This window comes from Rissa tridactyla, chromosome 1 (assembly GCF_028500815.1).
Source record: "Rissa tridactyla isolate bRisTri1 chromosome 1, bRisTri1.patW.cur.20221130, whole genome shotgun sequence".
NCBI lineage: Eukaryota > Metazoa > Chordata > Aves > Charadriiformes > Laridae > Rissa > Rissa tridactyla.
The window spans coordinates 170,748,198-170,771,190 of NC_071466.1; the positions used below are offsets into that span (position 1 = coordinate 170,748,198).

A 22,993-nucleotide genomic window follows, 5' to 3' on the forward strand; every position below is an offset into this window, starting at 1 on the left:
ATGCATGCTTTGTATTTCTGTTAATAGAATGAGGAAAACGATGTATACTGGACCTACAGAAATCAATGTAATAAACAACTGGCGCACAAATATAACTGTGCCAAAAAACCATGTTAAGCCTGCGCTATCCTGTATTTGCAGCCAGTGTTCAATTCTATTTGTACTGCAAATGTAAAACTACAACTATTACTGAAAGATCAAAATATGTATTAATTTATTATAATATTGAGCTTGTCCTTCAAAACAAATCTTTAATCAGAGAAAACGCAACCAGTGCCTTTCCCATGAATTTTAAAATTCTCTTTACAAACATTATGCTCCATTGCTCAGCATGCTGTACCTTCTTCCACAGAGCAAAGCTCAGTATTGCTTTACAGGACATCTCTTTCTGTGTTCAAAATATTTTCTTTATTCCAGTTGATCTTTTGCTGAATGTTCCTGCTTGTTGCATCACTTGCAGTCAAGGCTACAGTTAAGGTTTTCCTTGGTCAGCTGAAACTAATGAAGTAATTTTCAAATAAGTATGATACTGTGCTTGAGAAACTCCATCTGGTCTCCATTTGTCCACATGCAGAACAACAGCAGCTTTGTCCACTTCTACATTTCTAGTTCTGATACGCTTTTTCACCTACTTACCTTAATTCACTATCGTAATCCCACTGCTTCACATTTGCTTCTTTGCATCATTCAAATAGTAATGTAGTTATGGTCTGTCACCAGCATCTGTTTCCCAACATGTAAATGGTTCTTCCTCACCAGGGTGACAGGAATGATGTCAGAACATTGAAAGATTAATATTCACTCCCTATGGGCTGCACTAACACTTGGCACTTTGTTTGCTAATTGCATTACCGCAGAAGCACAGAGGTCTGCCGTCATTCGACGTCTTTCCTGTTCGCAGTGAAGGGCACTGAATTATGCCAGGCCTTTCCCTCACCCGGTAACCTGCAGTGGCATGGAGGCCCAGGTGCATCAGCAGCAGACTTTGAGGGAAGCCCACATCCAGGCTCCTCTTCTTCAGGGAGCTGTTGGGGTTCACCAGCCTAGCCACATCCTGTACCATGACTTTTCATAAAGATAGCCAGTTGATAACAGACAAGAAACTTGATTTGTACCCACAGCTATTACAGTTAAATACAGTTAAACACACAAGACATTTTAAAATAGCTTGTACAGGCTTTCTGTATGTACATTTCACATTTGTTCCCATCCAACTTTATAAGAAAGAACTTGTATCCCATAAAAAGGGAAGACATCCACCATTTGGAGATAAGGGAAGGTTCTTATGGAAGAATTAAGACCCACTTTAAACAGTTACTGTCTTAATGCATTATTTTTTGGCGTTGTCTGGTGAAAATAACATCTCATCCAAGCCTTAAGATGCATTCTTGAACTACATCCATGGAATAAGAAACAGACAACGTAAAGCTGAGTAGTTCCAGATTCTGAAAAGCAGAAGAAAGCTGTAAGTGCAAAAATGAACAAATGTATAAAGTGAGCTTACAGTAACTGCTGAAAAACCATTCTTGGGATTATTAAACAAACATGCATTCTATCACCAAAGAAAATCTCCAGACCAAATAAATTCCAGTGCTTTGCAGAAGACCCTTTGAACTCCGAATTTAATGTTGTGGAAAGGGTTATAATTCAAAGATAATCCTGCATCTTTGATTCTTATCCATAAGCTAAAACTTTTATTAAGGATATTTTACTACGGACATAAGATAGTTAAAGAAAAAGGCAGAAAAATGAATGAGTCACTTGGCTGAAGAAGCACAGCAGCATTGAGGTCTGAGTGCTATTTGTTAGCTCATGTCTAGCAGTATAAAGTAAGTTAGAAAACAAAAGTCTGTTTGTAATTTGTTTTACAATCTGAAGTGTTTTCCCTCTAAATTAAAATAAAAAAAAATTAGTTGTGTAAGGCTATGGCTAGTGGTCTAAACTTTCTCAGGTTTGTGAAACACTGATCATCCTCTCATCCCACAGGAATAACAGATGGGTTGTCCTTGTACAAAATATGGTATCCACCTGCACTTCATTAGAGAGCTGCATTTTTGTACATGCCACACCACAAGATCACCATGATGACATAGCAGCTTCAGAGAACAGCGTGACTAGGGCTTTTTTTTTTTTTTTTTTCTCTTGTAACAGAGAGGATCTGGCAGACTTTTACCTCCTGACACTGTTTACGGCATATATTGGTCGATACAGTCCCTTATTGCATCTGCTCTGGGAATTAAGGAAAGCAGCTTCAAGGCAGTAAGGTAAGTGCTGCTGCATGTTTTAAGTGTAATGTTCAGCTATTTAAATATAGCTGTAATGGGAACGTGAAAACATGTCAGGATAAGTTTGCCAATTTGTAAATTGAACACAAATCAACAGTTGCTTAGTGGATTTGCTTTCTCAATTTCCTTAAAACAACCTCACATATTTTGCGCATCAGTACTGCACTTTTTTGCAGTCTGTTTTGTTCTACTTCAAAAAAAGAGTTGATGTACAGTACAAAGAAACTTTTAAGAGTACTCACTGCTTACTTATTCATTCATAAGAGCTCCACAGATTCCATTTGTTAAATCATTTTGCTTCATTTTACAAAACGATAAGGTATCCTGATCTATAAATGATTAATCAAGTAAACAATGAGAGGAAAATTGCAGGCATTTTGTTAATTTTAAAGCACATTTTGAACACAATATTGAAACTTTTAAAAATTAAATCTTTTGCACACTGTGTAAGAGGTTATGCTGCAGAATTAAGGTATATTTAGTTTAAGGCTGACTGAATTATAAACGTATACTTATTTTGTTTCACAACAGCTTTAGGATTAAGGTAGTATAGACTAGCTTGAAAACAGTTTGAATAGTTTGTCTGCACTTCTGTAGCAAGCATTTTTCCAAAATCATGGATTTGCCATTTAGTATGTTTTGGCAAGTTGCCTGAGCAACTTCACAAATATTTTCACAGGTATTTTACAAGATAACTGATTAGAACAAACACAGGCAATTAGTTCTAACATGCTTATGTTATAAGATAAACGTCTAAGAATGTACTCTGATTTTACCTTTTGGATTCATACAGATCAGTGCAACAAACAAGCATGTGTACGTGATCTATTTACCTTTTACACTTCTGACAGGGGAACGTTTAGATACGTGAATGAGAAATCCATGAATAAAACAAGTTAATTGCACAACGTATGTACTTTAGTGTTCTATTTTATGTCACACACATGCTCATATTCCCTTGCACTGCAGAATAGCCATCTACATTTTAAAATGTTGTTAATAAAATAATTCAAAACACTTGTGGTCTAACTTTTTAAATTACTTCCAGGGTTCTGCAGAGCAGTTAAAAAATGTGTACTATTTAAAAGAACTGCCAGCCTGTGATATCAATAATAAAATTTACCATTACAAATATAATTTGAAACTAGAAGAACAGTAGAATTTGAGCTTAAAGTAGGATGTTTGTGCTACTTTATCAGTAAGACTATAAAACGATGCATATGTGTAAAAATGTCACCGTGAGGCCAGAGAGTGTAATCCAATAAGATGCTCTGTTTTATACTATGAATATAGAAGCAGTTAGTCTCCCATCCTTAATGTTTAGTACCTAAATAACACCAGATTTTGAGCTGAATTGTGTCACGGTAGTGTCTTTGCTTTCAGAAGAGCTGTACTTATTTATACCAGCAGGGGACTGAATGTTGAGTTTGCATATTCTGATGCAGTAATGAAGAACAGACAAAGAAAATTACATTGATAACTCATATTTCAGTGATTGCTCTATCCTGTGGTTCATAATTATGTAAATGTGATGGGACTAACACTAATCTGGCAGAAGGACTTTGTGGGTAACTGGAGATAACATGAGAACATTTTTTAAAAAATCTTCATGCTGTACTGCATGAGATCAATAGGCCCCACCAAGAGGTACTTTAGTTGAGATTATTAGCCTACTAGAATGTGATGTGTCTTTTATCAAGTCAATAAAAGCAAGGAAATTTAGAATTAGGAAAGACTTTCTGGCTATGGCTCTGCATTTTAACGCTATGTACTAATCAATGTCAATAGCAAAACTAACTTTGCTGGAAGATTGCCCAGACCCGAGATCAATGTCTGATGGTCTGTTTACAGTCTTCACGTGCTTTCTGAAATTACCTGAGAACAAGAAGATTCTAAGGATTTTCTTAATTGTCTCACTTTCTGAATAGTAGTTGAATACACTTAGCCTTTTCTTTTACTGGTGAAAATCAAAGTAAGCTCACTAACTTCAGTGATGCTAGACCCACTTTTCCAACACAACATCTATCTCAGTACAAAGAAATAAAAGCAAGATACTAAAATTCACAAATTAGACTCTTGCGGAGTACCTGATGAGGGAGGTATGCCCTTAAAAATTAAGGTGAGACAACTCATTGGATCACAATAGAACACCCCCAAGGACACTGAATGTCCTTTTACCATTTGTGAACTGGAAGACCAAATATGTAAAGACGGTGCTTTATTGTTCTATTGATTTATAATGGTCATACAATGTAACTAACACATTTACTGTTATATATAGAATTTGCAAGAACATTTGCACTATCTGAAATTCAGTCATTTCAGATCCACTGTAGATCCATGTTAGATAGAGTATACTCGTGCACACATATGCAGTGCTGGTTGTTTGACATGTCCAGGGGAAAATGCTACCTATTTCTATTAGTTTGCTCTTTATGTGGATATGAAACTTAGTGGATCATGATTTACTGGATATGATCCATGAGAAGAAGATATTTCAAGCTACAGGCATCTTAACAACACCCTATACAGCAGATCATTACCATCAGTTTGTCACTTCCCTGGCTCTTTCAAACTTAAGTCAAATTGCCACATGAGGCAATTCAGTATATTAGGAACGCCTGATAGAATTTAAACAGCAGAACTGCCTCTGAACATGGTCTTCAGCAAAACTGAAAACCCTTCTGTGCCAAGTTTAAAAAACTTGGACTTTATCGTTGTTCTTGTGACTTAATGAATGAATGCAGGAAGGTGTAAAGAATGTTTTGCTTACAGCAGCAGAATGGCCTGCAATTTTGCATTACAAAGACAGATTACGACAAGACAAGGACTGTAAGTTTATAGCAGTAACAACGCAATGCTAACAAACTAATGTATTTTTTCTTAATTAATTGCTTTAAACAGGAAGACTGAATTAATTAGTTTTTAATTACAATCTTTATGTGGTAAAATTTCAAATATTGCTGAAAGGGAGAAAAAAAGAAAGTTATAACTTTTTTTATTCCCTTTCACTATACAGGGACAAGACACATTGGAAAGATGACTTTAAACTCCCTAGCCGTCTTTCTGTTATTGATTAGTGGCATTTTTTGCCAATATGACTATGGTCCTGCAGATGATTACGGTTATGATCCTTTTGGGCCATCCTCAGCAGTCTGTGCCCCAGAATGTAATTGTCCTTTGAGCTACCCTACTGCCATGTATTGTGACAATCTTAAACTGAAAACCATTCCGATTGTACCAAGTGGAATAAAATACCTTTATCTTCGAAACAATATGATTGAGGGCATTGAAGAGAACACGTTTGATAATGTAACAGACCTCCAGTGGCTGATCCTAGATCACAACCATTTGGAAAATTCAAAAATTAAGGGAAGAGTCTTCTCTAAACTAAAGCATCTGAAGAAACTTCACATTAACTACAACAATTTGACTGAAGCTGTTGGACCACTCCCCAAAACTCTGGATGACCTGCAATTAAGTCACAACAAGATCACAAAAGTCAATCCCAGTGCACTTGAGGGGCTGGTGAATCTGACTGTCATTCACCTCCAGAACAACCAGCTGAAAGCAGATTCTATTTCTGGGGCTTTTAAAGGCCTGAATTCACTTTTGTATCTTGACTTAAGCTTCAATCGACTTACAAAGCTCCCGTCAGGACTGCCTCACTCTTTACTCATGCTGTATTTTGATAATAACCAGATCTCCAATGTTCCCGATGAGTACTTCCAAGGTTTTAAAGCCCTGCAATATTTACGTTTATCCCACAATAAATTAACAGATTCTGGAATACCAGGCAATGTCTTCAATATCACATCTCTGGTTGAGTTGGATCTCTCCTTCAATCAACTGAAGAGCATTCCAACCGTCAGTGAGAATCTCGAAAACTTCTACCTCCAAGTCAACAAAATTAACAGTGAGTTAAATTTGCATATTTTCAATATTTTTTACCACAGTCTGGACAGTGACGGTCAACAAAAATATCTGAAAAGGTAGATCAACCAGTCTGAAGAAGTGGTACTGGTTAGACTGTTAGCACACTGACATTTCTCTGACTGTTGTCCACATTGATGTTAAAAGACAGGCATTTATCTGATAGCTACTCAAATTAACCTTAAAGACAGAAGTTTCTGTTTTCATACTAATGTGGGTACTATTGGCCAAATTCTCATCTCATGTAAATTGGAGTAACTCCATTGAAGCCAATGGAGTTGACTTATAAATTGAGGAAAAAACAGTGGGAAAAGTTTAGTCAGTGTGGAACGTAAGCCAGCAAAAAGAGACAGACATCACCTGGTATGTGTAACCTTTCAGAAAGCTGGTAGTGAGAGTGCTGGAGGGAGGGGTGTCATGGTTTGAGAGACGGAGAAGACAGCAGATTCATAAGGTATCAGGCACAAAGCACAGCAAAAAGGATACAACAAAATAGCTTTTTTTTTCTCTTTCCTCCCTTGTCTCATGCAGTATCCCTCCAAACCCATCTTGAAATCTGACGAGCTGCCCCTGTTGTTTCTTCTTTTTGTTCCCGTTTCCCATATCATATGATTAGGTGGCAAGCTTGTCTCCATTCAACCATGATTTGAAAAAATGTTCTTTCTGAAGTCAATAAATGTCACACCTCGCATGAGATCATGGAGGTTTCTATGGAGACAGGGCTTTTACGAGGCTGTTCTAATCCTGGGGTGGGAAGTAAGTGTTGGAGTGCCGTAGAGGCCTCACAATCACATCAGAAGCTCTCCAAGCTGCACCTCTGTCAGCAGTGGTCCCTGATGGAGAGGCAGATGTGCCAGACATAACAGTGTTTCTGCACGAGGACTTCCATCATCTTGTTAGCTGTCATAAAGTAAACCATAAAACCCTCTCTTCTATTTGCCTGCTTGTAACCATCAGGGCTTTAGGTTATCAGTGTTAGCTATTCTATACATAGTTAACTCCATACAGACGTAGCCTTTAAAGCCAAATACTTTAGTCCTGATTTTACCAGGCAGAGGGCAAGTCTTTTTGAAATGTTTTATATTTACTATTCTTCACATTTTCCTCAATGTTATGATTTTTTTTCCTGTTACATCTCAGTTCCTTGTTTTGAAGAGGGAAAATAATGAGTTAGTGTTTCCTACCTGAGGCACCACGTGCAGCAACCTGTAGAACTCTGTCAGATACTCTCTCACTCCTAAAAGAGCTAACGATGATGTTTAATTTCTCATGAGATATATGAGGCAAATTTCCTTGCTTAGAATGGCTGTTCTGAGACTTCTGCAAGATGCCCAGGTAGGGAGTTTTTTTTCCAGGGACTTCTGAGAAATTATGTCAATAATTTAATTTTGCAATGAAAGATGTATTTCCAGGGTACTGGTTAGCAGCTGAGGGGGATGGTGTGAGAAGTGGGTGTGCACCAGCTACTGCTGCACTGTCATTACTACCCTATGGACAGATGCAAGAGAACTCTGATTTAGTGGTTTTTGCTTAACCATAAAATCTAGAAGACTTCAATAATAAATTTTCTTGACTATCTAATTTCACAGGCATAATATTGTGTTCCCTAAGATGTGACTTGACAACGTGGGACAAAATTTAGTTAGCAATAAGAATTTCAGTTTAATGAAGTACCAGACACAGGGTAACCAAAGCCATTGCAGTTCACTATTCATTACATCTGACTTACAGCTGTGAATGCTTAGTCTTTCTAAAAATTCATTTGATTGACCTTTGCGTGCTTGAGCTGCAAACAGGTGACCAGTTTCGTTTTTTAATAGAATATTTCAATTTGACAGAGATTTGTGTAAGAATGACTGTAAACAAGGCCAGCTTCCCTTCCATACCATGGCCCGTGGTATGCTTATACTGTGAGAGGGAGACTTCTGTATTAAGGGTAATAATTTGTCCTAAAATGTCAAAAAAAGTATAATCTTTCAGATTATAGAATCATAGAATGGTTTGTGTTGGATGGGTCCTTAAAGATCATCTTGTTCCAACCCCCCTGCCATGGGCAGGGACACCTCCCACTAGACCAGGTTGCTCAAAGCCCCATCTGGCCTGGACTGGAACTCCACAGGGCATGGGGCATCCACAACTTCTCTGGGAAACCTGTTCCACTGCCTCACCACCTCAGAGTTAAGAAATTCTTCCCGATGTCTAATCTAAATCTACTCTTCTTCAGATTAAAACCGTTACCCCTCATCCTATCACTATATTCCCTCATAAAGAGTCCCTCCCCATCTTTCCTGTAGGCCCCCTTTAGGTACTGGAAGGCTGCTATAAGGTCTTCCTGGAGCCTTCTCTTCTCCAGGCTGAACAACCCCAACTCTCTCAGCCTGTCCTTATAGGAGAGGTGGTCCAGCCCTCTGATCATTTTCGTGGCCCTCCTCTGTGGACCCTTTCCAACAGGTCCATGTCCTTGTGCTAAGCTATGCTTACATAGCTTAAAGTTTTCACTTCTACTGAAACCTAACATAAATAAACTTCTCCAGAGTTTTTCATTTGCTACTCTCTCCCTTTTTCTCAGGTGCCTCTATGCTATCAATTAATTATTTGTCAATTCAATTTATCAATTAACTATTATATTTTTCTAAGGAAAAGTAATCTGCTTCTAACACTTTTGATATTACCAGAAAGAAAGGAAATATTTTTCTAAATTATTGTCCATGTGTTTCATCCTGGGCTTGCTACAGTCATTATGCAATGCCATACATGCAAAAATTACCTGGTTGAGAAATGTCTTCATTTGAACGAGCTCTTTGAGCAAGAGTTGATGAATATACACATAAAAAAACATTGTTTCAGAATAGGCCTGACTTCAGTATGTTCTGTTTTCATCTGTGATGTGAGGAGCAGTGGGCAAAGCAGATAGAAAACTGGAACGAAGACAAATTCAGAGTAACTCCCCTGACCTCTAACTAATAAATTGAAGGACATCCATTATATTGAATGTAAGTTAAGTATCAATCGTATAGTCCATCTACTGTACTTGGTGCTAGTTGGATCTCCAAGCTAGCATAGGACCATGGAAGGTTAATAAAAGCCTTTGTTTTCTCCATACCTCACACCTAAACTGTAACTTCTAAATTGAAATATTTTTTTTTTATATTTCTTATTATTTGCAATTTAAGGGTAGAATTTCCTGCTTAATAACAACAGTGGTTCGCTACCATGCTTTAAGATGCCATTAGGATTATATATTTATACATATATATTACATATATACATATATATGTATGTGTGTGTGTATATATATACGCTTGTTTTATAGTCTCCTCGAAGGAAATAGAAACTCTGCAGGATGGAAAAAAAGTACAGGAATCAAAGAGGTTCAGTGATACAAGAAGAGGGTCCAAAGGTGGACTTCTCCGTATTTCATTTGTACTTGTAAAGGATTAAGGAGAGAGTTGTTTCCACATGAAACCCCAGAAAGAAGATACCATGTAATGAAGTATAATACGGGGGAATGTGAATATGTTCCAGAGGACAGTTAAGGGGCCACATATTCTGCTTCAGTCCATCGTCTAGGTCAGTACCTGTGCCATAATTGCACTTACTCTGAACACAGTTAGTTGGGGAGGTGCTTTATGGTCTTTTATCTGGCTCACTCCACAAATCCCAAAAGGATTTTTCACAATGGCCTGTGCAGAAATGACTCAGATATGGTTACTGTGGGACCACAAACCAAAAAGCAAGGATGTCTATGGGACTTCAGATCCCATTAGGATGGCCCACTGTATTGCAGGCCTGAACAAAGAGTCTTTGCACAGTTAATCTTCCTCTCAGCTAAAGGCTGCTTACACTCCGGATGTACAAGGGTTATACTCTCACCTAGAATATAGTAAAAAAAAAAATTCTATCTAAAAAAAAATGTTTCTATGCTCCCATCTCTCCTCCTCTCCTCCTCTCTCCTCTCCTATGGAGAGAGGAAAAGACATGCCTGATCCTGGTTTTATTATTTTTTTCCCCCAGATATTTCAAATATTCAGGTAGTTTTTTTTGAGTATCAGAATTTCTTATGGTGACAGCTACTTTTAGTGAGAAATTAATTGTTCAGATGAAAATCCAATTTTCATCCAATCCTTCTTATTCTCTCAGTGTCTGGCTCATGAAGGAATTACGTGTTGGGAAAATATGAATGCCACACTAACGGTGAAATTCCAGGTACACTGCCTCTGAACTTGAATAGTATAAATTCAGGAAGCTATTTTAACACTTGCTACGCTAATAAGTGTAATAAAGGAGGAAGTAAGCTACTGACATGTTTTTTATGCAACAGTGCTCTAGTATCACTGATTGCAGTTCCCACATGGATCATATAGGTAACAAAACATCAGGTACATTCACCAAACCTACTTATTTTCTACTGGTGGAGACTACCATTAGAAACCAAACTTTTTAAATATACTTCTAACAACTGATTATTATATGATCTTTATGAAAAATTAATACCCAAAAGCTAAGAGTGTGCACCAAATACTGTAGCCAAATCCCGCTGAAGTCCATGACGGAGTTCCTTTGATTTCTGTGAGGACTAGATCTGCATCTACTTCCAAATCAGTTACAGTCTCACAAATAGTCAGTACAACTGAGTATGTTGGTAACAAAGATAAACTTTGTGGTTTATATGCATGAAGTTTACATCCTTTTAGCAGTTAAGCATCTACCCAACTTGTATAAGCCTAGCTTGTTTTGCAGCCAAATGTTAGTATTGATGATCAAAATTAACGATATGGAAAAAGCAAATAAGTAAATTTAGAAGGCTTTTCAATGTCTGCCTTCAACAAAAATATACTTACCATGCTGTTCCTGAATGACAAGAAAATGGAAAAAAAATAAATTAGTATTCATGTTTATTTTAATCTTTACAAATTATACCCAAACTATCCGCGGAAAACTGGACCTAAATAGTTAATGGTATAGACTATGGGCCAAGGAATTTAATGCAAAGTCCCAGGAACTTACATTTTCATTCAGCAAAATTTCACACAGACCTAATCCTATAAACATCTCCCAGGTTATATGATCCTAACTCACAAGAATCATTCGTTCGCTTCAGCTCGTACATTCTGGATTGTAAGAGTATCAGAATTGATCCTGCAGGCTTGAAATTATACTATGTTGCAGTATAGACTACCCAATACATGTGCCATTAAGGATGCATTTTATCTCTCACCCTTCCAAAAGAAGGCTGTACAATATAAAAAACCTAGGAAATTGTTTTGATTTGCTTTAATCAAAATGATGATCAAGATCTAACATTTGAAACACAATTCCTTAATCCCTATTTATTTTGTGAAAGATACACAAATCTTCACCCATTCTCCAACACCGTATCTCTGTGTCCAAAAAATTTCCTAAACTCTCATGCTTTAAAGTGCTGCCCGTATGATGAGTGTGCATTTATGTTTAGTTTACAGAAGCCACGTTTCATCAATGATAGCAGACTACTGTAATGACAGTTCTGAAAGAATCTAATTGAAGTTAAAGTGGAGATATAAAAGAAACTTCCTCCACTTCTTTTAGTACCACAACATGACCTAGATCTTCGTATTTTCTTAGATGAGTTGGTCATGCAGAAAAGATATATAAGGTAGTGTTTTCAAAAATCCATGACTGACCTATGATTGGTTGTTAAAATGGCAACTGATTTTGAGAACACTACCTTGATTTCTCAGAAATTATGAGAGCTAGTCCTTTGCTACATAAAAGCAACTGAAGATATGAAATTTGTCTGCATACTGGTGAACGGGTTTGTTGAAGGAGTCCTTATAAATTATTTTCTGTGTGAATTCAATTGATGTCAATGTCCTGTAGAAGAAAAATAATGGGTTTGTCCTATTTGTCTTAATTATTCATGCTTCCTCTCATTCATGTTCCCTTTGTTTCAGAGTTCCCATTGAGCAGCTTCTGTAAAGTTGTTGGGCCAATGACCTATTCCAAGATCACACATTTGCGCCTGGATGGAAACAACCTTACTCGGGCTGACCTGCCACAGGAGATGTACAACTGCCTTCGAGTGGCTGCTGAAATTTCACTGGAGTGAGATACCTGGGAACATCCAGTTCCCTTCTAGGGGCAGTAACTACAGGAATTACATCATCATAGCTCTTTAAAATTAGGATATGCCTTAAAAAAAGTGTCAATCCGCATATTATCCATTCTGTTTGTTAATATTTAGCATGGACTTGCAACCTTAAGGAAACGTGTGCACATTTTTACAAATGGTTGTATTTAGAAAGCACAAGAATGACCAAATATGGTGCAAAATATGCCTTCATCTGGCTAGGTAAGTTGATGAAAAGCATTCAACTTCATAGAAATCTATGTCCATGCATGCAATACATGCCAGCTGGTACCAGACTTACATGAAAGTCAGGTGGATTTCATCAGGGTGCTGAGCAGTATGGGCTAGCCTGTGTAAATACAAGATTCCTCTCCAACCAATCCAACTTCCTTAACTATTCACATCTTTTTCATAGTTATCAATGACAAAGGAAAAAAATGATTTAACAATCTAAAAACAATTTAAAATGTATTAAAATATGTTTTTAAAGCCCATGATGTTACTAAATTAATGGAATATGTGAAAGATAACAGGGAAACAAACAAAGTTGTTTACTCTTCTTTTTGTCATACTTCATTTAAACTTTCATGGTAAGATTTTTATCCATTGCTGGTATAATTTTTATTTCAAAATAAGTCATATATACAAGTATTTTTATTCAATTACTTGCATGCTACTTTTAACCAGATTGTAGAAAATAAAACATAGCAAATAGTATTTTTGCGTCCATATCATTGTCAACTATGTTTCAGTCTTTTATAAATGGAAAAAAAAACCTTCAGGTTAAGACAAGATAATCTAAGCTATTCTATTATTATTAAAATTTATTGTAAGGTTAAATAAACTGTTTTCTCTACTGTCAAGTTTCAATATGTTTGTAAACATATAATTTAACATACCCCACTGCATTTGTGTTGGCCATTAAGTCGATGCCTTATGGAGTTTGCAGTATGGGAGTCACAGCACTATGAAATAGTGCAAATTAATTTCTCAGCATTGTTAAAAGAACAGTGAAATCTCTCAGAAGCCACAAGCAATGTGTAAAATGCAGCCCTAGCCACTCAAGATGGAGAGTTGGTAGTATATTCTATCTGGTAATGCATAGTCCAAATATTGTCAGCATCCTGGAACACACACTAAAATAAATGTGTTAGTAACTGAGAGCCATAAATGGCTTGCTTGCAAACACAGATCATCCCACGGGTACTATTTTCTTTTCAACTACTAGACTATTAAACACTCAGACAGAAACTCTTCTAGTTTCTACAGCAAAAGCAGAAACTATCACCTCTGAAAAAAAAAAACAACCAAAACCCACACCAAACCATTTAGTCGGCGCATTGCCAATTCCAGATGTTCAGAATCAATACACAATTCACAAAGAAACCTGGGACTAAAACAAAAAGAGAGATGCAGGAGACAATAGAAATATTTCCCTCCTCATTTTTTGTCCTTTTGGAATTCATTAGTGTCATTGCTTTTTTTATCCACAGACAGGAGAGATTGAAAGTAACCTTTGTTACAAGTAAGCTAGAATTTTCATAGAAGAATAAAGTCTAAAGCTGGGGCTTTCTGAACACATCAGAGTGAGAATCACTATGGAATAGCACCTAGGCATTAAACATAGGAGAAGAAGAAAGAAGTGCCTGCAAAAAAACCCCAAAGAATGGAAAAAGATATGGGAAACATCAGCCATTTCCCGAGAGATTTTAACCCAGCTGTCCCCTTCATAGGAAAAACACTAAACACTAAGACCTCTAGAGCAAAAACTGATACTGAGATTTGTTACCACACAGCTGTGATCTAGCAAACAGGACAGAAATGTTTTCTTCTTTTCAGTTTGTTTCAGCAAACCAGTTATCTTTATGAAAAATGAAACAGCATGAACAATGAGAATGAGAACAGTCTGCCTCAGGACAGATTAAAACCTGTTGACGAGGGTACTTTCTGCATACCCATATGTTGCAAATAAAGCATCCACAGATGTTCACGAAGGATTTTGAGGTTCTCTTCAAGGGACAGAGTAGAAGGAAGCTCTCTGTCAAAGTAGCAAACAGTACCAATGACTTGCCTCAGAAACTGAGGAACCTTCTCCTTGCAATAAGTACTTGGACAACTCACAGAAAATGGCATTTGGCAGTACATTTTTATCTTGAACACCTCTTTCATGTCATTCATAATTTCCCAGTTAGCTGGGGAGAGATAGCATTGCACAGCTTGCTTTTGACACTATCTGAAAAGACTAGAACATGCTACAGGAGAAATGGGACACCGTAGCTCTGTTTTCATATTGTGAGACACAGAAGCACAGGTTTCTGCTGCTTCATTAACGAACTGGTTTGAATCACCACAAAGACTGTTTAAGCTCCCAATATACACATATTGTGCAGAAACAGATAGGCAAGAATATACATGTACGTTAGTTCTCAGTTTATGAATGCTACATGAATTGTTTTCTAGGCACTAGGCAGAAATGCAGATGTTTGGGAATACTTCACAGAGCTAGAGCCTTGGAAACTGAGTCACTATAACTTGCAATTTCTGCCCTTCCTGGAAAGGAATGTGAAGGATCTTGGTTTAGAAAGCCCCTCTCATTGTGGATACTGAAAAACATGATCTCTGTTCCCATCTAAGCTGGTCACATTATAAAATCCTTATGTGTACAGGTATAAACATATTACTTAAAAGTAGGCAGGCATGAACAGGTAATAACACAGCTGCAGTAGCATGGAGACAGTGGAGTGGGTAAATGAGCCTGAACTAAACTCTGTTTAGGGCTACATAATATGCAGCCTACAGTATAGCTATACAATTTACTTAAAATATGTGTCCCTCCTTCCTTCAGGTCAAAATGGGTGAATTTGTCATGACACTTTCATGTGAAGTTTCATATAGAAAAATTTACAAAAATCAAGATCTTTTGGAAAGACGTGAATTTGAAAGCAGACATAATAAGTAAATTTTGCTACTAATGTCATGAGAAGCAGTATTACAATGACAACATACAAACTCAACAAAAACTTTACCCATGAAATTTCAGGAACTGGTCTGCAAGTGTGTTGCACAGCCGTTCACAACGATAGAGTCGTCTTTCAAATAACCAAGTATTATCTGATTTAAAAGCAATTTTTGATATTAAATTAAATTACAGAAGTTATGGGTGACCCTGCTCTGGCAGGGGGGTTGGACTAGATGATCTCCAGAGGTCCCTTCCAACCCCTACCATCCTGTAATTCCTGTGAAGTTCCCTAGAAGGAACAGGCAGTGACTCACATGAATATCTGGACATACACTGGAAGCATGAATCCTACATGCTCTCTAATGCTTTATAGAGTCCAGCACAGTCAAATGGGTCAAGATAGGAGTGTGCGGGGGCTGATCCCAGCTGTCCTTCCAGTGCAAAAAACCTAGCAGGTTCCCACCCCTACTCGCAAACCTTCAGTTTTACTGCAAGGGAATAAATGAGGAGTTGCTTAGCATAAACCAAATTATTTTGAAAACTAGGAACAAGACAAAACATCATTAAGAAAAGCAGTCTGAATGGTTATACGTACAGCTGCAACAACCATAGACTGAAGACGGTAAAGACTGTGAGGTTATAAAGCAAAACGAAGTTCAGTGCAGAGCCACTAAGATGGAAGGCTGCAAAGAGAATGTCCCTCAGCCTTCTCCTTTCCAGGCTATGCCAAGCCACTTCCCTTAGCCTCTCGGAATATACCATATGCCTCAGTCCCATGATTTATTGCAGGTTTCGGCTGCCTAAAAGAGCACTAAAGGGGTCAGATTCAGAGATGCACAATGAAAGGACAAGTAGGCAAAGGAAAATTTCCAGGAAGAGAAATTCAGGTTGGACACACAAACAAATTCTTCACAATGAGCGTGTAAAACATTGACACAGATTGCTCAAGGAGGCTGCGCACTCTCCATCCTTGGAGATTTTGAAAACTTGCATGGGCAGTGCCCTAAGGAACTGATCTGGCTTTGAAGATAGCCTTATTTTTAGGAGGAGGTTGAACTAAACGACCTTCAGATGTTCCTTTAAGCTTATTTATGATATCTGTGAATCTGTGGTTCTAAGAATACTAGTAACCAATGGGGGACAATACCAATTTTAATAACCATCTCTACAGCTGAAGAGCTTTGCATTAAATTAATGTGGAAAATGTATTGTTTCAGGTTCCAGTCCATAATTCAGATTCCCATGATACTCACAAAATCATAACTCAGTTAACATTTGGGTATAGATTCCATAGGTAAAGACTGTGGAAACTTTCTTTTGATGGCCAAATGTCTGCAGCTGGCTTGTGCAAATCTGCTCCCATTTTGACACTTCTGAGCAATTCAGTGCTGGCAGTGAAGTCAGAGATCCACACCATCTAACTCTTCCATGTGGGACAGAACTGGCAAACATGCTTAGATGTCTACACAAAATAAGGAAAACAGTCTATGAGCTACCATCCCAGGGGACAGAGTGCTCATGGAGGACATTCTCGTTCTGAACTTTTTTGCAGATTTAGATATTGCATAAAAGCCTCTCAGCCTGTAAGGAAATAACTTTATCAGTAGCCTTTATAGCTTTCACAGATAAAAATCTCTTAAATCTTTTCTACTTGGTATGAACAGTTCAACATTAGTTAGCACGGAGAAAGAAACGGAGTGTTAATTCTGTATTTCAGGACACTCACCATGAATATAGGAATGTCAGGTTCAAATGACTGGGCAAGTGATCACTTCATTACGCAAAAGCAAAACAGCCTTAAAAGAAGAGGCTGCACTTTTAATCACACTATACTCTGCAGCTTTGAGATAAAGTTGTTGTGGGCTAGACAGGAAATAATTATGTGCATATCCTCATGTGCTGGAATGACAAGTAGGTTCCTACCAGTCGTCTCTGAGAGATGACCTGCCTGAAGTGCCCAACTCAAACGAGTTCAGAGGTGAGACTGCATTGCCCATGGCTGTCCTCACTGAATAACATAATCACTTTGCTCTGAAGATTTCATTTTGGATACTTTGAGTTATCTTCAGTTTGATAGCTTTTGTGGACCCTTAGGGTTCTAGCTGGTTGGTTGGTTGGGTTTTTTTCTTGGTATCTGTATCCCTCCATCAATGTGTATGACAGTATAGGCATATAATCAAGAGCTGAGGATTTCAGTGAGCAACAGCATATCTGAAAAATTACATATTGTTACTCTTTGGTGTTGTAAAACTTGATTCTTTGTGGATATTACCCCATCTACATGTTTTTTGGGGGCTGTTATCTTTCTTTTCAGAATCTCAAATCTGCAGATCAGAAAACACAGCACTTACAACAAGTCTTGATTACCTGAACAATAATTATTTAATTTTAATCCCCCTTATGCAGTACCTCTGTGGTACAGCATGACTTTTTATTCTGAAATTTTTAAAGAAAAGCAGAAAAAAAAGTCTTAATTAGGAGGTAGTGAAGAAATGAGGCAAATACATGAAAAGAGAATTGTTATTTATAGTTCAGATGACAGTGTGGAAGGATAGGGATTTGGTCAAATGCACCTGACTTCTGAATAAGAAGAAAGCTTTATTTCAGAAGTACTACTGTTCTGGAAAAAGAGTGCAAACCAACCCTCCTTGCAAGGAAAGATATAAAGAATCATGGAGTTTTTTATTCCCTCCAAGAAAGTGATCTTCAGAACAGTGTCTAAATCCATTGTTATGAGGTGTTTAAAAATATTTTTCAATGTTCATGAAAACAATTCCACATTGTTTAAAATGGTTCATAAGCGCTGCCTATACCTTCTGTCAGATCTTGTTGTAACAGTTAAACCACCATAAGATCATTCTGATTAGCATACGGGCCATGTTTTTACAGTTGCAGAGAGACCCTTACTATAATATCTCAGCAGCAGGCGTAGGAAAAATCACCCAAATATCTTCTCAGAACCAGACCCTGCAAGTGTTGAGTTTTTTTGTTCACCAAGGGAAAGACATGAAAGTTGGTGAGAGAAAGTAAACTTCCTGGGATACCAGTGTGAACTGCAGCACATTTCTTTGACAGAACACATAACTAGCTGCTTAATAATACAGAATTTGCTGACTTTAGGCTTCTGTCCTTCATCAGAAATGCAAAACCTCACACATCTTGTATCTCTTGAGGAGCTGCTTGCTAGATCCACCTCTGGGCATAACTGTACTGCCTCCAAGGCAGGCAATACGCATTTTCTTAATAGATAGATGGATTCCTTGCTGGGGTTGATGCACCAGCACTCAGCAGAGAAAAATAATACTAGATTGCTGAACTTGAGAACTTCCATGCCAGGGGTTCCATGCTAGTATGGAGGTTGCTGCCCCTGTTATCTTTCCTGTTGCAGGTCAATCAGTTCTTGCATTGTTCAGTTAGCACAAGGGTTTATGGCTACAAATGTGATTGAGTTAACATGTAGCTTCTGGACCCGCAAAGAGAATGGACCGTTGCATTTAACTATACAGATACCTACACTGTGCAAAAGAGCGTTTTTGCCTTTATCCCTTGTCTCCTAGCGTGGGGTAAAGCATGCAAGACAGCAGTGTTATCTGGTCAACCTGACTAGAGCACATATTCCAAGAATTACAAACACACTTTGGAATATATTGAATAATATCTGTAAAAATATATTTCTATTGAAGTTAATTGTTTTATTGAAACATGCATAAGACTTCAGACAGAAGTACTGGAAGCCTTTAGAAATTTCACACCTTATAAACCAATTTAATAATAAGCTGTCCTCAAGATAAACAAGGCCAAGTACTGTCTTTCAAAATTCCTGTTTTCATCAACTTTCCAGTATCTCATCATGTGCATCTGCCATCCATCTTATTCTGTTGACTGGTTTCCAAACTAGATAAACAAATGTTTCCTGAACTCCACATTTAGATTTCAGCATTACAACCCTTGTACTGCCAATAAAATCAAGAGTAAGACTAATAAGTTCTCAAAATTATGTGCCACGTTGCATTGATTTGAAAAAGAATTTGTGATTCCATGTGTAAAAGTGAAATGGTTTTATCCAGGACCCTAAGTTTGGGTAAGCAAAGTCATCTCCTGCAGTATTTGCATTCTCACTGTAGATTGAAAAAGATGACAGAGAAGTTGTTCCTAATGAAAACCACAGCCTTGAGATGAGGTGTATATTATACACAGAATGCAGAACTGAACGAGGCATTTGCCTCTGGGATTCACAGCAGCCATCATGATGAGCGGGGAATCATGTAAGATAAGAGCAGACAATGCTGGAGCACAACCCTGACTGTTTAGGGCCTCTGGAGTGCTGAGCGGTGCTTGGATAGGGATGGATGCATGAATTCTCCCTGGAGTAGGGTTCCAGAGCTCTCTTCAAAGAAAAAGGTGGTGTCAGTTGGCACCAAAGTGCTGGGTGTTGAGGACTTTGATTTATAGTAGAAAGACTTAGTTTCAACATTTTCCATCTGAAAGGATTATTAGTGACCGGAGTATTCATGGGGAGTGAGATTCTAACTTCAAGTCAGGACTCTGGAAGAAAACTTGAGTGCCTTGCAAAATGCCAACTCTTAAAAATTATGACAGTTTAAGAAAATGAAAAAAAATAATTACATATTCTAATGTTTAATTTCAGTACTTCCCAAGAGTATCTGTATTAAAAATTAGACCAAAAAGTACTGTAATTAATGGGAAATAAAATAAGGGCTGGGTTTTCATATAGCTTATGCCATTTGGCTTTTCTTTTTAAATATTAAAAAAGCACCTGAACCTTGAATTTCTCATCTGGCAGAATCAGGTTAGCAGAGCTTTATTATAAGAGGACTAAAATATTTTTTTCATTAAGTTATGGGAGTACTCTGTTATGAAACCCTTGTCGTTTATTTTAGAGGAGAGATCTTTCTATAAGTCTAAGCTTCTCAGAATTCGTCATCCTATTGTGGGAATCTAAAATGAAGACAAATTCAAATTCAAATATTTTTAGACTCCTTTAACAACAGAACAATATTTTGTAACACAGAGAAGTAACACTAACACCTCACAGCCTGTTTTCACTGTCTTTATACTATCTTCGAGTATGTAATCCATGATCGTTTACTTTTCGAAACTGCGGATTTACAGTATGGGCATTGAATGACTAATTCATGTTTTAACTTACCATTAGTTGCCTGGAAAATATTAATCATCTAAATAGCCACATGCAGGCCCAAGAACTCAACGTATGTGTTCAATTGATAAATTCATGTTACGTATTTAATTTAAGGTACATTTAGCATATATAGTTGTACATCTAGCATTTTAAAAACCAGGTCCCTGGGTAGGATAGAATCATAGAATCATTTAGGTTGGAAAAGACCCTTGGGATCATTGAGTCCAACCATCAACCCCACTCTACAATGTTCTCCCTTACACCATATCCCCTAACACCACATCTGAACAAATCTTAAACACATTCAGGGATGGTGACCCCACCACCTCCCTGGGCAGCCTATTCCGGTGTCTGACCACTCTTTCTCTGAAGAATTTTTTCCTACTGTCCAGCTGAAACCTACCCTGTTGCAGCTTGAACCCATTCCCTCTTGTTCTATCGTTAATTACCTGTCAGAAGGATAAATTTGTTTCAGTGTTAAAATTGTTGAAGACATGAAAACAAATTAAGGTAAGAGATTGACAGCCACATTTACATAGTAGGTAAACTAAACCTAGCTAACCAAGATAAATACCAGATCTTGGCATTGTGTCATGGAACCTTTATGGTGTCACTGTGATTAAGAGCCCAAAATAGAGAGAGAAAAGGAACAGACAGCCAAAAAATTCCTTAATGAAGCATATTCAGGAGAGCACTATATTTCCCATAAGGGCCGAGCCCTTTTCCATAGTTGTTCTGTTCTGAAATGTGTTGCTCTGCAAGGATCTTTTTAAGCTGAGCTACTCAGTTCTCACTGTGTTTTTTACAAGGGAGTGAAGATGTGCAGAAAGTAAACTGCTAGAATTTTGTTTCTTGACTTTTAGAATTGGATCTTATCTTCCTAAATCCTATATAAACAAGGGGACAGGTGGCATTCACAAATTAAGCCAGTGCAACTATTTTCCAGGGTTCCTTTAAACAATGTCTCCTAATCTAATCTGAAAGCTCCCAAGGTAAACTCCCTATACTTTAGCTGCCTGCATATGCACAGAAATGCCTATTTATATAAGGGACGCAATTTCTCCCACTGAGAGGTCTAGGCAGGCAATTCTAGGCTTCTAGGAGAGGTGCAGAGTCCCTGCTCCTAAGTCTGTTTCATGGTTGTGGTTTTTTTTTTCCACCACAAATGAAGTAGAGTAAAATGCGTCCCTTGGAGCAGGGTCTGGAACATCTGTGCTGTCCCCTTTGATCTGTCTGCACTGTCCCTTGGGGTAGCCTGAAAGGCTCACTCATCTGCTTTATTTTAGACTCTTTGGTCTTGCCGACCTTTTGTGGTTCCTTTATAAAAAAAGTAGCAGATATTATTAATAGGGATATATCAGTGTCTAGTGATCAGGGAACTGTTTGGAAATGGAAGCTTTTTCTTCCTGACTCAGAGCTTCCTACTCTTTATTTCAAACGGCAGTGCAAAAACGAGGGAGAGGTCACCACTACACGCCGATCTTCAGAAGCGAAAGAGGCAGACTGAACCCTGAGTAAATGTAAACTTCTTCCTTAAGTGGTCTGCATGGCTGTCTGGAGCTACCAGTAGAGTATATGGTGAAGGGTACATAAACTGGAATTCCTCTCTTCTTCAGGTTTTGAAGCATCACCTTTTCTCTAGTCATCAAGAAGGGAATCTAAGAGCATGTTTCAGATAAACTGATTGTCCTTTGGAGCAAGACACCAAGCATTTTAGTAAAGTAGTACCCAAATCAGGCACACTGGATTGCAGCCTTTGCTAAATGAAGCAATCCTCAGGGCTGGTGAATTAGCTCGGCTTGCAGTATACTCCTGGGTTTGCTGGCGATGAACTATACACATGCTTGATGTTTAACAGACCTTGCTTCGTATTAAATCTGAGACATATGGCAGCCATTACTGAAAGAAAGAAACACATTTTTTTCACTGTCAGCAACTTCGATGCTGAAACAGAACAACAGCTCTTGCAGCACTCCCAGTTGTCCGTGCCTCCTCCCAGTGGGTCTTTCTAGCCTATCTTTTTAGCCCTTCTATTCTGTCTTATGCTTGTGGACTGTTCCAGTCTCAAGCATGTACATCAGTCTGCTCAAGACAAGTTACCACCCTCTGTGGTTGTTGGTGCTCCTCACTTTTTGATTTTTAATACAGATTCTCTTATTACACCGATTAACAATGTGTGTTGCCAGGAGACATAGGGACCAAAAATCCCTGAGACGACTTCTAGCTTGGGACATCTTCCTCAAACTAGAATACTCCCAGTGGTATCTTTTAAAAGGTTTCCAAAATTCACAGAGAGGGCATTCACAGTATTTTTACTGTAATAATTTTTCCACTTCCTTTTATTGTCATGCAAATACCTTGCATACTGTTACATTTTGGGAGACTGTTCATGATCTCAGGAGCAATTTGTGTTTCACAAAGTGAAATCAAAGGCTTTACAAGTTAAAAACTACCTCATTAACACAAAATTCTTAGTCCCCTCTTACTGAAAATAAGGCTCTGGAAAGTGTCTCAGGTTGGATACTCAGAGCAAAAAGCCTCCCAAA

At 37.8% G+C, this 22,993-nt stretch overlaps 1 protein-coding gene across 1 annotated transcript; it reads left to right on the forward strand.

Annotated features, from left to right (window-relative positions):
* Positions 1 to 1,987: 1,987 nt before the first annotated feature.
* Positions 1,988 to 13,197, forward strand: LUM (lumican). Its single transcript, XM_054215363.1, has 3 exons — positions 1,988 to 2,264; positions 5,305 to 6,201; positions 12,152 to 13,197. Exons 2-3 carry the CDS (start codon positions 5,325 to 5,327, stop codon positions 12,304 to 12,306), a joined length of 1,032 nt encoding a protein of 343 aa, XP_054071338.1. The 5' UTR covers positions 1,988 to 2,264; positions 5,305 to 5,324; the 3' UTR covers positions 12,307 to 13,197.
* Positions 13,198 to 22,993: the final 9,796 nt, after the last annotated feature.

What these genes read in the sequence shown, in the direction of transcription:
- LUM (XM_054215363.1), top strand. Translation starts at nt 5,325, where the DNA reads ATGACTTTAAACTCCCTAGCCGTCTTTCTGTTATTGATTAGTGGCATT. An exon ending in CCAAGTCAACAAAATTAACA is followed by an intron (nt 6,202 to 12,151) that starts GTGAGTTAAATT and finishes CCTTTGTTTCAG; the next exon opens with AGTTCCCATTGAGCAGCTTC.